The sequence below is a fragment of the Oncorhynchus mykiss genome, chromosome 23 (genome assembly GCF_013265735.2).
Source record: "Oncorhynchus mykiss isolate Arlee chromosome 23, USDA_OmykA_1.1, whole genome shotgun sequence".
NCBI lineage: Eukaryota > Metazoa > Chordata > Actinopteri > Salmoniformes > Salmonidae > Oncorhynchus > Oncorhynchus mykiss.
In genome coordinates, this window is record NC_048587.1 from 62,651,974 (window position 1) to 62,669,184 (window position 17,211).

The 17,211-nt window shown below is 46.0% G+C and overlaps 1 protein-coding gene across 10 annotated transcripts in view; it reads left to right on the forward strand.

The window, feature by feature from the left end:
• LOC118936402 (WD repeat-containing and planar cell polarity effector protein fritz homolog) overlaps positions 1-17,211 on the forward strand; it is a 184,788-nt gene that overhangs the window by 74,810 nt on the left and 92,767 nt on the right. For all 10 annotated transcript variants that reach the window (XM_036961025.1, XM_036961029.1, XM_036961024.1 and 7 more), the window contains 4 exons: positions 2,400-2,470; positions 2,979-3,038; positions 3,892-4,006; positions 13,632-13,768. In XM_036961025.1, the coding sequence (XP_036816920.1) occupies positions 2,400-2,470; positions 2,979-3,038; positions 3,892-4,006; positions 13,632-13,768 (383 nt within the window). The remainder of the gene's footprint in view (positions 1-2,399; positions 2,471-2,978; positions 3,039-3,891; positions 4,007-13,631; positions 13,769-17,211) is intronic.

Genomic DNA, 17,211 nt, shown 5'->3' on the forward strand with positions numbered 1-17,211 from the left:
GTATTTAGATGTGTTCTGCTAACTTTGAGTTTGTCTTCCCACAGAGGCTGGGGGAGAGTGTTACTGGCTGGCTGGCTGGCTGGCTGGCTACTCTCAGAGACTCTGGGGTAGAGATAACTGTAGGAGAGTGTTACTGGCTGGCTGGCTGGCTGGCTACTCTCAGAGACTCTGGGGTAGAGATAACTGTAGGAGAGTGTTACTGGCTGTCTGGCTGGCTGGCTGGCTACTCTCAGAGACTCTGGGGTAGAGATAACTGTAGGAGAGTGTTACTGGCTGGCTGGCTGGCTGGCTACTCTCAGAGACTCTGGGGTAGAGATAACTGTAGGAGAGTGTTACTGGCTGGCTGGCTGGCTGGCTGGCTACTCTCAGAGACTCTGGGGTAGAGATAACTGTAGGAGAGTGTTACTGGCTGGCTGGCTGGCTGGCTGGCTGGCTACTCTCAGAGACTCTGGGGTAGAGATAACTGTAGGAGAGTGTTACTGGCTGGCTGGCTGGCTACTCTCAGAGACTCTGGGGTAGAGATAACTGTAGGAGAGTGTTACTGGCTGGCTGGCTGGCTGGCTCGCTACTCTCAGAGACCCTGGGGTAGAGATAACTGTAGGAGAGTGTTACTGGCTGGCTGGCTGGCTGGCTACTCTCAGAGACTCTGGGGTAGAGATAACTGTAGGAGAGTGTTACTGGCTGGCTGGCTGGCTGGCTGGCTGGCTGGCTACTCTCAGAGACTCTGGGGTAGAGATAACTGTAGGAGAGTGTTACTGGCTGGCTGACTGGCTGACTGGCTGGCTGGCTGGCTGGCTGGCTGGCTGGCTGACTGGCTGGCTGACTGACTGGCTGACTGGCTGACTGGCTGGCTGACTGGCTGGCTGGCTGGCTGGCTGGCTGGCTGGCTGGCTGACTGGCTGGCTGGCTGGCTGGCTGGCTGGCTGGCTGGCTGGCTGGCTGGCTGGCTGGCTGGCTGACTGGCTACTCTCAGAGACTCTGGGGTAGAGATAACTGTAGGAGAGTGTTACTGGCTGGCTACTCTCAGAGACTCTGGGGTAGAGATAACTGTAGGAGAGTGTTACTGGCTGGCTGGCTGGCTGACTGGCTGGCTGGCTGGCTGGCTGGGTGGCTGGCTGGCTGGCTGACTGACTGGCTGGCTGACTGGCTGGCTGGCTGACTGGCTGACTGGCTGGCTAGGATTGTGGGCATTGTATGTATGACTCAGTTGGTAGAGCATGGAGATTGAAACGCTAGGATTGTGGGCATTGTATGTATGACTCAGTTGGTAGAGCATGGAGATTGAAACGCTAGGATTGTGGGCATTGTATGTATGACTCAGTTGGTAGAGCATGGAGATTGAAACGCTAGGATTGTGGGCATTGTATGTATGACTTAGTTGGTAGAGCATGGAGATTGAAACGCTAGGATTGTGGGCATTGTATGTATGACTCAGTTGGTAGAGCATGGAGATTGAAACGCTAGGATTGTGGGCATTGTATGTATGACTTAGTTGGTAGAGCATGGAGATTGAAACGCTAGGATTGTGGGCATTGTATGTATGACTCAGTTGGTAGAGCATGGAGATTGAACCGCTAGGATTGTGGGCATTGTATGTATGACTCAGTTGGTAGAGCATGGAGATTGAAACGCTAGGATTGTGGGCATTGTATGTATGACTCAGTTGGTAGAGCATGGAGATTGAAACGCTAGGATTGTGGGCATTGTATGTATGACTCAGTTGGTAGAGCATGGAGATTTAAACGCTAGGATTGTGGGCATTGTATGTATGACTCAGTTGGTAGAGCATGGAGATTGAAACGCTAGGATTGTGGGCATTGTATGTATGACTCAGTTGGTAGAGCATGGAGATTGAAACGCTAGGATTGTGGGCATTGTATGTATGACTCAGTTGGTAGAGCATGGAGATTGAAACGCTAGGATTGTGGGCATTGTATGTATGACTCAGTTGGTAGAGCATGGCGATTGAAACGCTAGGATTGTGGGCATTGTATGTATGACTCAGTTGGTAGACTGATACATTGCTCCTTCCTAATTCCCTTCCTACCCTAATTCCTAGACACATTGCTCCTTCCTAATTCCCTTCCTAGCCTCATTCTGCAAACCCAATACCCTGCTCTCCGTTTCTCCATTTCCAGGTGACCCTATTGTCCTTTAACCTTCCGTCTAAACATGTAGCGATGATGTATTTCTCCAATCGGTTTCATTCATTCCTTGACCTCTTGAAATTAAATGAGATGATTATCCCATTGGTTGGTTGGTTTTCCGGTCCGGTGTGCTCCCATGGGAGTTTGGGAAAACTCTCTCTCTGTCTCTCTCTCGCTCTCTCGTTCCATATAAGTCACCTGGCCAAACTTCCTGTTGTTCTCTTCTTTCCCCTCTTCTCGTTTGTCTCATAGCTCGCGGCTACTCGTGGACCCCCAGGAACCGTCGTCCGGAGAAGCTCCGTGATTCGCTCGAGAAGCTTGAGGTAACCGCCCCTAGGGTAGGAGCGCTGCTGGGAGTTTTCCCTTTCCAAAACGCCCGATTGATTAACAAATAGGGGCATCCTCTGTTTTCTTTCTCTCTCTGAATCCCTCGCTCCTCTCTCTCTCAACACCTCGCTTTCGCTCCCTGCTCTGTCATCGAGGGGGATATTTGAGGGGATCAGGCACCTAAAGGTTCCCCTCATCCCTCCTTCCTCCCCATTTTCTTTCTAGCATTACAGACTTATCTTTGTTTGCTTTGCCCTGGCTGAACCTGTTCCCCCCCCTCACCCCTTCACCATTGTCTGAAACTAGAAACATCGAGTCCCTCCCTCCCCTGCCATCTCCCAGCTGTGTTTGGAATATTCCTGGAATGACTGAGCCTTACTCACACACGCCGAGTGCACATGCACACAGACACAGACACACACAGACACTCACTTTCTCGCTCACTCACCTGCATCCTCTTTCCCGGTCTCTCCTCTCTCCCTCCCCCTACTCACTGTGTTTCAGGAGCTGTTACAGACCAACTCAGTTGTTCACTCCAGATGGAAGAGCAAGCATTGCTGCCAGGTACACCCCCTTACACACTCCCCTCTCTCTCTACCTCTCTCTCTCTCCCTCTCTCTCTCTCCCTCTCCCTTTCTCTCTCCCGCTCTCTCTCTCTCTCTCTCTCTCTCTCTCCCGCTCTCTCTCTCTCTCTCTCTCTCTCCCGCTCTCTCTCTCTCTCTCTCTCTCTCTCTCTCTCTCTCTCTCTCCCGCTCTCTCTCTCTCTCTCTCCCGCTCTCTCTCTCTCTCTCTCTCTCTCTCTCTCTCTCTCTCTCCCACTCTGTCTCTCCCGCTCTCTCTCTCCCGATCTCCACCCTCTCTCCCTCCCTCTCTCTCTCCCTGTCTCCCTCCCTCTCTCTCCCTGTCTCTCTCTCTCTCTTTCTCTCTCTCTCTCCCTGTCTCTCTCTCTCTCCCTGTCTCTCTCTCTCATGGGTAGACTACACACCCCTTTACACATTTTGTCAGGTCCAATGAGCACCTTCCTTTGCCAGTCAGTCAACGCTCCCTAACTGCCCCCTACCCTTTCCCTAGCTCCTAGACCCTTTCCCTAGCCCCTAGACCCCTTCCCTAGCCCCTAGACCCGTTCCCTAGCCCCTAGACCCTTTCCCTAGCTCCTAGACCCTTTCCCTAGCTCCTAGACCCTTTTTTGGCAGTTGGTGGAGATTTATCACGTGTGTGTGTGTGTGTGTGTGTGTGTGTGTGTGTGTGTGTGTGTGTGTGTGTGTGTGTGTGTGTGTGTGTGTGTGTGTGTGTGTGTGTGTGTGTGTGTGTGTGTGTGTGTGTGTGTGTGTGTGTGTGTGTGTGTGTGTGTGTGTGTGTGTGTGTGTGTGTGTGTGTGTGTGTGTGTGTGTCTCTCTCTCTCTCTCTCTCTCTCTAGCTCATGCTGAGCAGTGGGGTACTGGTGACCCTGGCCCTAAATGGACCCCAGCTGGACCGTGTGTGTGTGGACCGGACACTTGTGGGTCGTCTGCCCGCCAACACTGTCAGTGATGGTGAGTTACCGCACATACTCAAACACACACTCACACAACACACACACAACAAACACACCACACACGCACAAACACAACAAACTCACACACTCAAACACAAACACACCACACACGCACGCACACACACAAACACACACTCACACAACAAACACACACTCACACACTCAAACACACACACAACAAACACACCACACACTCACACAACAGACACTCACACACAGGTGGTGCCACAGGTGAGTGATTCAGGTGCTTTATGTAGCTAATTGGCCGTTAATCCTTCTGTGTGTACGTTCTGGGTCTCCCTTAAGAGGAGTTGTTTTTCCACCATCTCAGGATTCTCCCGGGAATTCTGCTCCACTCCGGCCGGAACACGGAACGCCGTCCCAAACCTGCTGATTATGTGTCATAATGTATGTGTTCCAACTGGCTTCCTATTCCCTGTATAGTGCCCTCATTTAGACCAGGGCCCATAGGGGAGATGGGCTTCTGTTTGGACACAGGACAGGTATTTTTTTCATCAATGATTTGTTCATAACGTTGACTCTGCTTCCGTCCCCTGTCTCCTGACACCTGATAAAGCCGCTCTGTACCTTGAACACACACCCTTATACACACACACACACTTAGACATGCACACACACACTCACACATATGAACACCTCCCACTGAGCTCCATTGAAAGCCTCAGAGGCAGTAATTACCAGAGTAATTGATGGTGGGTTCCGGGGAATGGCACTGTGTGGGTGTGGGTGTGTGTGGGAGTGGGAGTGTGTGTGTGTGTGTGTGTGTAAGGGAGGAGTGGAGGGGTACATCTGTCAGTGTTCAGTTATCCTGGCGGACAGACAAACAGACCTGTACTGTCTTACACCGACCGCTCCTCCTCCTCCATTCCTCTCCTCTCCTTCCCTCTCCTCTCCATCCCTCTCCTCTCCTCTCCTCTCCATCCATCTCCTTTCCATCTCTCCACTCCATCCCTCTCCTCTCCATCCCTCTCCTTTCCATCTCTCTCCTCTCCATCCCTCTCCTCTCCATCCCTCTCCTCTCCTCTCCATCCCTCTCCTCTCCATCCCTCTCCTCTACATCCCTCTCCTCTCCTCTCCATCCCTCTCCTCTCCATCCCTCTCCTCTCCATCCCTCTCCTCTCCTCTCCATCCTTCTCCTCTCCGTCCCTCTCGTTTCCATCCCTCTCCTCTCCTCTCCTCTCCATCCCTCTCCTTTCCATCTCTCCACTCCATCCCTCTCCTCTCCATCCCTCTCCTTTCCATCTCTCTCCTTTCCATCCCTCTCCTCTCCATCCCTCCTCTCCTCTCCTCTCCTCTCCTCTCCTCTCCTCTCCTCCCCTCTCCTCTCCTCTCCTCTCCTCTCCTCTCCTCTCCTCTCCTCTCCATCCCTCTCCTCTCCATCCCTCTCCTCTCCATCCCTCTCCTCTCCTCTCCATCCCTCTCCTCTCCATCCCTCTCCTCTCCTCTCCTCTCCATCCCTCTCCTCTCCATCCCTCTCCTCTCCATCCCTCTCCTCTCCTCTCCATCCCTCTCCTCTCCATCCCTCTCCTCTCCGTCCCTCTCGTCTCCATCCCTCTCCTCTCCATCCCTCTCCTCTCCTCTCCTCTCCATCCCTCTCATCTCCATCCCTCTCCTCTCCTCTCCTCTCCTCTCCTCTCCTCTCCTCTCCTCTCCTCTCCTCTCCTCTCCTCTCCTCTCATCCCTCTCCTCTCCTCTCCATCCCTCTCCTCTACATCCCTCTCCTCTCCATCCCTCTCCTTTCCATCTCTCTCCTCTCCATCCCTCTCCTCTCCATCCCTCTCCTCTCCTATCCTCTCCTCTCCATCCCTCTCCTCTCCATCCCTCTCCTCTCCTCTCCATCCCTCTCCTCTCCGTCCCTCTCGTTTCCATCCCTCTCCTCTCCTCTCCTATCCTCTCCTCTCCTCTCCTCTCCATCCCTCTCCTTTCCATCTCTCCACTCCATCCCTCTCCTCTCATCCCTCTCCTTTCCATCTCTCTCCTTTCCATCCCTCTCCATCCCTCCCTCTCCTCTCCTCTCCATCCCTCTCCTCTCCATCCCTCTCCTCTCCTCTCCATCCCTCTCCTCTCCATCCCTCTCCTCTCCGTCCCTCTCCTCTCCATCCCTCTCCTCTCCTCTCCATCCCTCTCATCTCCATCCTCTCCTCTCCTCTCCTCTCTTCCTCTCCTCTCCTCTCCTTTCCTCTCATCCCTCTCCTCTCCTCTCCATCCCTCTCCTCTACATCCCTCTCCTCTCCATCCCTCACCTCTCCATCCCTCTCCTCTCCATCCCTCTCCTCTCCATCCCTCTCCTCTCCATCCCTCACCTCTCCATCCCTCTCCTCTCCATCCCTCTCCTCACCATCCCTCTCCTCTCCTCTCCTCTCCATCCCTCTCCTTTCCATCACTCTCCTCTCCATCCCTCTCGTCTCCATCCCTCTCCTCTCCATCCCTCTCCTTTCCATCCCTCTCCTCTCCATCCCTCACCTCTCCATCCCTCTCCTTTCCATCCCTCTCCTCTCCATCCCTCTCCTCTCCATCCCTCACCTCTCCATCCCTCTCCTTTCCATCCCTCTCCTCTCCATCCCTCTCCTCTCCATCCCTCTCCTTTCCATCCCTCTCCTCTCCTCTCCTTTCCATCCCTCTCCTCTCCTCTCGTCTCCATCCCTCTCCTCTCCATCCCTCACCTCTCCTTTCTTCTTCTCTTCTCAAAATGCTTTACTTTTGTGTTACTTTTCTCCTCTCTCCTTCCTCTCCTCCTCTTCAGACCAGTAGCCTGTGGGCCCTTCGAGACTAGTAGGGGATGAAATTGCACTTGATCCTGCTAAACGAAACTCTATTCACCAAGCTCTGCAAACCCTGATGTGCACTTAAACCCCCCTCTCGTTAAAATGTATCTGTTTATTAAACCAATTAAACCAATTTAAATGGTTGGGGAGGAAAAAAAAATGACATGTACTGTTCTCATACCTTGCTTTGAATTGGCTCACACACTCATGCACACACACACTCATGCACACACACACACACTCATGCACACACTAGATTTAGTAACCTACACAGCAATTAGCAATGGCTTGTGCTATGTTTGTGTACGAGTGTGTATAATTATGCTTCTGACGCACGCTGTGGTTGCGTGAAAAATTAATAATTAAGAGAGCGAGAAGTCGGGGCAAATATCATCTCAGAATATGAGAGGAAAAAAAATAGAATTTGAAATCAGGACAGTTGAGTGTGTATATCCGGAACACTAGGCCTTATAATATGTCCTGTATTAAAGACTTATGTTTTATCTGGTATTTATGTTAATGCTACTGGTCCGACATGTCCATGATTATAAAATACCACCATCAATGATCGCCTTAACTCTCCCTAAACAAAGTCATGCATAAAGTGTCTTTCTGATACATTACGCATAGGCTTTTCCATAGGCTTTTCCATAGGCTTTTCCATAGGCTTTTCCATAGGCTTTTCCATAGGCTTTTCCATAGGCTTTTCCATAGGGTTTTTCACAGGCTTTTTCATAGGCTTTTCCACAGGCTTTTCCATAGGGTTTTTCACAGGCTTTTCCATAGGCTTTTCCATAGGCTTTTCCATAGGCTTTTTCATAGGCCTTTTCATAGGCTTTTTCCAAAATGGCACCCTATTACCTATGGGCCCTGGTCAAGAAGTAGTGCACTATATAGGGAATAAGGGGCCTTTTGGGACACAGCTATAGATGACTCATAAACATGTTAAAATGGTCCGTTTGGTATTGATCTGACTAGAGGGTCTATAAACGGGATTATTAGATTATATTTCATCCGATCAAACAACAAAATCCTAAATGAAGGATTTGGGATTGAGGATGGACCGGGGGCGTTGGTTGGACCACTTGAGACCAGGTGGCTGATTTGGGGGGGATTAGGGGCAGGGGTAAACAGACCCCTTAAAAATCCACTTAATGCTATTCCATTGACTGACTGAATGAGAAATATGTTAACACACACGCCAACCTCTGAGCAACATGTTGACATCATGTGCAATGGGGGCTTACTACGTGTGTGTGTGTGTGTGTGTGTGTGTGTGCGTTGGGTTAACGGTGAGGTATATGTGCCGTTTGGCCTCTGTCTGCCAAATAGCAGCCGATAATACTTTGATGGTGTAAAATATGTGTAATCTACTGCGCCGTGTGACGCAATCACAGCTCCTTGTTGAAATTGGGATGAAGTGAGAGTTTAAAAAACAGAGAGTTTTGGAAAAGGATCATAATGGCTGCTTAGTTACATCATGAAATATGTCAACAAGGATCATAATGGCTGCTTAGTTACATCATGAAATATGTCAACAAGGATCATAATGGCTGCTTAGTTACATCATGAAATATGTCAACAAGGATCATATGGCTGCTTAGTTACATCATGAAATATGTCAACAAGGATCATAATGGCTGCTTAGTTACATCATGAAATATGTCAACAAGGATCATAATGGCTGCATAGTTACATCATGAAATATGTCAACAAGGATCATAATGGCTGCTTAGTTACATCATGAAATATGTCAACAAGGATCATAATGGCTGCTTAGTTACATCATGAAATATGTCAACAAGGATCATAATGGCTGCTTAGTTACATCATGAAATATGTCAACAAGGATCGTAATGGCTGCTTAGTTACATCATGAAATATGTCAACAAGGATCATAATGGCTGCTTAGTTACATCATGAAATATGTCAACAAGGATCATAATGGCTGCTTAGTTACATCATGAAATATGTCAACAAGGATCATAATGGCTGCTTAGTTACATCATGAAATATGTCAACAAGGATCATATGGCTGCTTAGTTACATCATGAAATATGTCAACAAGGATCATAATGGCTGCTTAGTTACATCATGAAATATGTCAACAAGGATCATAATGGCTGCTTAGTTACATCATGAAATATGTCAACAAGGATCATAATGGCTGCTTAGTTACATCATGAAATATGTCAACAAGGATCATAATGGCTGCTTAGTTACATCATGAAATATGTCAACAAGGATCATATGGCTGCTTAGTTACATCATGAAATATGTCAACAAGGATCATAATGGCTGCTTAGTTACATCATGAAATATGTCAACAAGGATCATAATGGCTGCTTAGTTACATCATGAAATATGTCAACAAGGATCATAATGGCTGCTTAGTTACATCATGAAATATGTCAACAAGGATCATAATGGCTGCTTAGTTACATCATGAAATATGTCAACAAGGATCATAATGGCTGCTTAGTTACATCATGAAATATGTCAACAAGGATCATAATGGCTGCTTAGTTACATCGTGAAATATGTCAACAAGGATCATAATGGCTGCTTAGTTCCATCATGAAATATGTCAACAAGGATCATAATGGCTGCTTAGTTACATCATGAAATATGTCAACAAGGATCATAATGGCTGCTTAGTTACATCGTGAAATATGTCAACAAGGATCATAATGGCTGCTTAGTTACATCATGAAATATGTCAACAAGGATCATAATGGCTGCTTAGTTACATCATGAAATATATCAACAAGGATCATAATGGCTGCTTAGTTACATCGTGAAATATGTCAACAAGGATCATAATGGCTGCTTAGTTACATCATGAAATATGTCAACAAGGATCATAATGGCTGCTTAGTTACATCATGAAATATGTCAACAAGGATCATAATGGCTGCTTAGTTACATCATGAAATATGTCAACAAGGATCATAATGGCTGCTTAGTTACATCATGAAATATGTCAACAAGGATCATAATGGCTGCTTAGTTACATCATGAAATATGTCAACAAGGATCGTAATGGCTGCTTAGTTACATCATGAAATATGTCAACAAGGATCATAATGGCTGCTTAGTTACATCATGAAATATGTCAACAAGGATCATAATGGCTGCTTAGTTACATCATGAAATATGTCAACAAGGATCATAATGGCTGCTTAGTTACATCATGAAATATGTCAACAAGGATCATAATGGCTGCTTAGTTACATCGTGAAATATGTCAACAAGGATCATAATGGCTGCTTAGTTACATCATGAAATATGTCAACAAGGATCATAATGGCTGCTTAGTTACATCATGAAATATGTCAACAAGGATCATAATGGCTGCTTAGTTACATCATGAAATATGTCAACAAGGATCATAATGGCTGCTTAGTTACATCATGAAATATGTCAACAAGGATCATAATGGCTGCTTAGTTACATCATGAAATATGTCAACAAGGATCGTAATGGCTGCTTAGTTACATCATGAAATATGTCAACAAGGATCATAATGGCTGCTTAGTTACATCATGAAATATGTCAACAAGGATCATAATGGCTGCTTAGTTACATCATGAAATATGTCAACAAGGATCATAATGGCTGCTTAGTTACATCATGAAATATGTCAACAAGGATCATATGGCTGCTTAGTTACATCATGAAATATGTCAACAAGGATCATAATGGCTGCTTAGTTACATCATGAAATATGTCAACAAGGATCATAATGGCTGCTTAGTTACATCATGAAATATGTCAACAAGGATCATAATGGCTGCTTAGTTACATCATGAAATATGTCAACAAGGATCATAATGGCTGCTTAGTTACATCATGAAATATGTCAACAAGGATCATATGGCTGCTTAGTTACATCATGAAATATGTCAACAAGGATCATAATGGCTGCTTAGTTACATCATGAAATATGTCAACAAGGATCATAATGGCTGCTTAGTTACATCATGAAATATGTCAACAAGGATCATAATGGCTGCTTAGTTACATCATGAAATATGTCAACAAGGATCATAATGGCTGCTTAGTTACATCATGAAATATGTCAACAAGGATCATAATGGCTGCTTAGTTACATCATGAAATATGTCAACAAGGATCATAATGGCTGCTTAGTTACATCGTGAAATATGTCAACAAGGATCATAATGGCTGCTTAGTTCCATCATGAAATATGTCAACAAGGATCATAATGGCTGCTTAGTTACATCATGAAATATGTCAACAAGGATCATAATGGCTGCTTAGTTACATCGTGAAATATGTCAACAAGGATCATAATGGCTGCTTAGTTACATCATGAAATATGTCAACAAGGATCATAATGGCTGCTTAGTTACATCATGAAATATATCAACAAGGATCATAATGGCTGCTTAGTTACATTGTGAAATATGTCAACAAGGATCGTAATGGCTGCTTAGTTACATCATGAAATATGTCAACAAGGATCATAATGGCTGCTTAGTTACATCATGAAATATGTCAACAAGGATCATAATGGCTGCTTAGTTACATCATGAAATATGTCAACAAGGATCATAATGGCTGCTTAGTTACATCATGAAATATGTCAACAAGGATCATAATGGCTGCTTAGTTACATCATGAAATATGTCAACAAGGATCGTAATGGCTGCTTAGTTACATCATGAAATATGTCAACAAGGATCATAATGGCTGCTTAGTTACATCATGAAATATGTCAACAAGGATCATAATGGCTGCTTAGTTACATCATGAAATATGTCAACAAGGATCATAATGGCTGCTTAGTTACATCATGAAATATGTCAACAAGGATCATAATGGCTGCTTAGTTACATCGTGAAATATGTCAACAAGGATCATAATGGCTGCTTAGTTACATCATGAAATATGTCAACAAGGATCATAATGGCTGCTTAGTTACATCATGAAATATGTCAACAAGGATCATAATGGCTGCTTAGTTACATCATGAAATATGTCAACAAGGATCATAATGGCTGCTTAGTTACATCATGAAATATGTCAACAAGGATCATAATGGCTGCTTAGTTACATCATGAAATATGTCAACAAGGATCATATGGCTGCTTAGTTACATCATGAAATATGTCAACAAGGATCATATGGCTGCTTAGTTACATCATGAAATATGTCAACAAGGATCGTATGGCTGCTTAGTTACATCATGAAATATGTCAACAAGGATCATATGGCTGCTTAGTTACATCATGAAATATGTCAACAAGGATCATATGGCTGCTTTGTTACATCATGAAATATGTCAACAAGGATCATAATGGCTGCTTAGTTACATCATGAAATATGTCAACAAGGATCATAATGGCTGCTTAGTTACATCATGAAATATGTCAACAAGGATCATATGGCTGCTTAGTTACATCATGAAATATGTCAACAAGGATCATAATGGCTGCTTAGTTACATCATGAAATATGTCAACAAGGATCATATGGCTGCTTAGTTACATCATGAAATATGTCAACAAGGATCATAATGGCTGCTTAGTTCCATCATGAAATATGTCAACAAGGATCATAATGGCTGCTTAGTTACATCGTGAAATATGTCAACAAGGATCATAATGGCTGCTTAGTTCCATCATGAAATATGTCAACAAGGATCATAATGGCTGCTTAGTTCCATCATGAAATATGTCAACAAGGATCATATGGCTGCTTAGTTACATCATGAAATATGTCAACAAGGATCATATGGCTGCTTAGTTACATCGTGAAATATGTCAACAAGGATCATAATGGCTGCTTAGTTACATCATGAAATATGTCAACAAGGATCATAATGGCTGCTTAGTTACATCATGAAATATGTCAACAAGGATCATAATGGCTGCTTAGTTACATCATGAAATATGTCAACAAGGATCATATGGCTGCTTAGTTACATCGTGAAATATGTCAACAAGGATCATAATGGCTGCTTAGTTACATCATGAAATATGTCAACAAGGATCATATGGCTGCTTAGTTACATCGTGAAATATGTCAACAAGGATCATAATGGCTGCTTAGTTACATCATGAAATATGTCAACAAGGATCATAATGGCTGCTTAGTTACATCATGAAATATGTCAACAAGGATCATAATGGCTGCTTAGTTACATCGTGAAATATGTCAACAAGGATCGATCCTCTACTGTAAGGTATAGAGCGGGGTGAAACCGTAGTGTGTCACAGCTGGTCCCAATTCACTTCCTACCCCTTGGTCCACCTCAGAGTTTCCCAAACTCGGCCCTGGGGACCACAAGGGCGCGCGCATTTCAGTTTGTTTTGGCCCCCTAGCACTACACAGTTGATTCAAATGATCAACTCCTCATCAAGCTTTACTGGACTGAATCAGCTGTGTAGTGCTAGGGGCAAGAACATGCACCCCTTGGGGGAGTTTGGGAAACACTGTCCTAACTATTTAATGTTTGGGAGGAAGGGAGGGAGGAAGGAAGGGAGGGAGGGAGGGAGGGAGGGAGGGAGGGAGGGAGGGAGGGAGGGAGGGAGGGAGAGAGAGAGAGAGAGAGAGAGAGAGAGAGAGAGAGAGAGAGAGAGAGAGAGAGAGAGAGAGAGAGAGAGAGAGAGAGAGAGAGAGAGAGAGAGAGAGAGAGAGAGAGAGAGAGAGAGAGAGAGAGAGAGAGAGAGAGAGAGAGAGAGAGAGAGAGAGAGAGAGAGGTGGACGCCCCACTATTACACTGCTTATGCCTATCTAAACAGTTCAGATCACACTCACCACACCGTCTAAGACCTTGACCTTTACCCTTTGTGTGTGATGTCATCCCCAGCGGTGCTCAGTGATAGGCTGCTGCTGCTGTCGTTCCTGGAGAAGAGCCAGGTGTGTGTAGTCTATCTGAACAGGAAGAACCAGGGATCACCTGACACCAGCCACCGACTGGAGAAACTCTCCCCATCAGAACTCAAGGCACAGTATACACACACTGCACACACACACACACTATATACACACACTATACATACACACACTATATACACACACTATACATACACACACTGCACACACACACTGCATACACACACATTATACATACACACACACACTATATACACACACTATACATACACACACTGCACACACACACTATACATACACACACTGCACACACACACTATACATACACACACTGCACACACACACTGCATACACACACTATACATACACACACACACTATATACACACACACACTATACATACAAACACTATATACACACTCACTGCACACACACACTATACATTCACACACAGCACACACTATATATTAAAAAGTATGTGGACACCCCTTCAAATGAGTGGATTAGGTTATTTCAGCCACACCCGTTGCTGACAGGTGTATGAAATCGAGCACACAACCATGCAATCTCCATAGACAAACATTGGCAGTAGAATGGCCTTACTGAACAGCTCCGTGACGTTCAACATGGCACCATCATAGGATGCCACCTTTCCAACAAGTAATTTCGTCAAATTTCTGCCCTGCTAGAGCTGCCCCAGTCAACTGTAAGTGCTGTTATTGTGAAGTGGGAACGTCTAGGAGCAACAGCGGCTCAGCTTTGAAGTGGCAGGCCATACAAGCTCACAGAACGAGCCCAGCGAGTGCTGAAGCATAGCATGTAGAAATTGTCTGAATTTTTTGAAAAAAATACAGAATTCCAAAAAACGGCCAAATTCCAAACTGCCTCTGGAAGCAACGTAAACACAAGAACTGTTCGTTGGGAGCTTCATAAATTGGGTTTCCATGGCTGAACAGCCGCACACAGAGGAAACGTGATCTCTGGAGTGATTAATCACGCTTCACCATCTGGAAATCTGAGTTTGGCAGATGCCAGGAGAACGCTACCTTCCCCAATGTAGTCTGGTGGAGGAGATGTAATGGTCTGGGGCTGTTTTTCATGGTTCGTGCCCTTTAGTTCCAGAGAAGGGAAATCTTAAAGCTACGGCACATTATAGACGATTCTGTGCTTTTAACTTTGTGGCAACAGTTTGGGGAAGGCCCTTTCCTGTTTCAGCACGACAATGCCCCCGTGCACAAAGTGAGGTCCACATAGAAATGGTTTGTCGAGATCGGTGTCGAAGAACTTGACTGGCCTGCTCAGAGCCCTGACTTCAACCCAATCGAACACCTTTGGGAGGAATTGGAACAAAGAATGCCTAATTACCCAACATCGGTCCCCAACCTCACTAAAGCTTTTGTGGCTGAATTGAAGCAAGTCCCCACAGCAATGTTCCCAAGTGTGGAAAGCCTTCCCAGAAGAGTGCAGCAAAGGGGGGACCAACTCCATATTAATGCCCATGATTTTTGTAATGACCTCTATACCAGCCGTATGGTGAGACCACTATACCAGCCGTATCAGACCACTATACCAGCCGTATCAGACCACTATACCAGCCGTATCAGACCTCTATACCAGCCGTATCAGACCTCTATACCAGCCGTATCAGACCACTATACCAGCCATATCAGACCACTATACCAGCCGTATGGTGAGACCTCTATACCAGCTGTATCAGACCACTATACCAGCCGTATCAGACCTCTATACCAGCCGTATCAGACCACTATACCAGCCATATCAGACCACTATACCAGCCGTATGGTGAGACCTCTATACCAGCCGTATGGTGAGAACTCTATACCAGCCGTATCAGACCACTAAACCAGCCGTATGGTGAGACCTCTATACCAGCCGTATCATACCACTATACCTGCCGTATCAGACCTCTATACCAGCCGTATCAGACCACTATACCAGCCGTATTGTGAGACCTCTATACCAGCCGTATCAGACCACTATACCAGCCGTATTTTGAGACCTCTATACCAGCCGTATCAGACCTCTATACCAGCCGTATCAGACCACTATACCAGCCGTATCAGACCTCTATACCAGCCGTATCAGACCACTATACCAGCCGTATTGTGAGACCTCTATACCAGCCGTTTCAGACCACTATACCAGCCGTATTGTGAGACCTCTATACCAGCCGTATCAGACCTCTATACCAGCCGTATCAGACCACTTTACCAACCGTATCAGACCACTATACCAGCCGTATCAGACCTCTATACCAGCCGTATCAGACCACTATACCAGCCGTATCAGACCACTATACCAGTCGTATGGTGAGACCTCTATACCAGCCGTATGGTGAGACCTCTATACCAGCCGTATCAGACCACTATACCAGCCGTATGGTGAGACCTCTATACCAGCCGTATCAGACCACTATACCAGCCGTATGGTGAGACCACTATACAGGCCGTATCAGACCACTATACCAGCCGTATCAGACCACTATACCAGTCATATGGTGAGACCTCTATACCAGCCGTATTGTGAGACCTCTATACCAGCCGTATCAGACCACTATACCAGCCGTATTGTGAGACCTCTATACCAGCCGTATCAGACCACTATACCAGCCGTATTGTGAGACCTCTATACCAGCTGTATCAGACCACTATACCAGCCGTATCAGACCTCTATACCAGCAGTATCAGACCACTATACCAGCCGTATCAGACCACTATACCAGCCGTATCAGACCACTATACCAGCCGTATCAGACCACTATACCAGCCGTATCAGACCTCTATACCAGCCGTATCAGACCACTAAACCAGTCGTATGGTGAGACCACTATACCAGCAGTATCAGACCACAATACCAGCCGTATCAGACCACTATACCAGCCGTATCAGACCTCTATACCAGCAGTATCAGACCACTATACCAGCCGTATCAGACCACTATACCAGCCGTATTGTGAGACCTCTATACCAGCCGTATCAGACCACTATACCAGCCGTATGGTGAGACCACTATACCAGCCGTATCAGACCTCTATACCAGCCGTATCAGACCACTATACCAGCCGTATCAGACCACTATACCAGCCGTATGGTGAGACCTCTATACCAGCCGTATGGTGAGACCTCTATACCAGCCGTATCAGACCACTATACCAGCCGTATAAGACCTCTATACCAGCCGTATCAGACCACTATACCAGCCGTATTGTGAGACCTCTATACCAGCCGTATCAGACCACTATACCAGCCGTATTGTGAGACCTCTATACCAGCCGTATCAGACCACTATACCAGCCGTATCAGACCTCTATACCAGCCGTATCAGACCACTATACCAGCCGTATCAGACCCCTATACCAGCCATATCAGACCACTATACCAGCCGTATCAGACCTCTATACCAGCCGTATCAGACCACTATACCAGCCGTATGGTGAGACCACTATACCAGCAGTATCAGACAACTATACCAGCCGTATCAGACCACTATACCAGCCGTATGGTGAGACCTCTATACCAGCCGTATCAGACCTC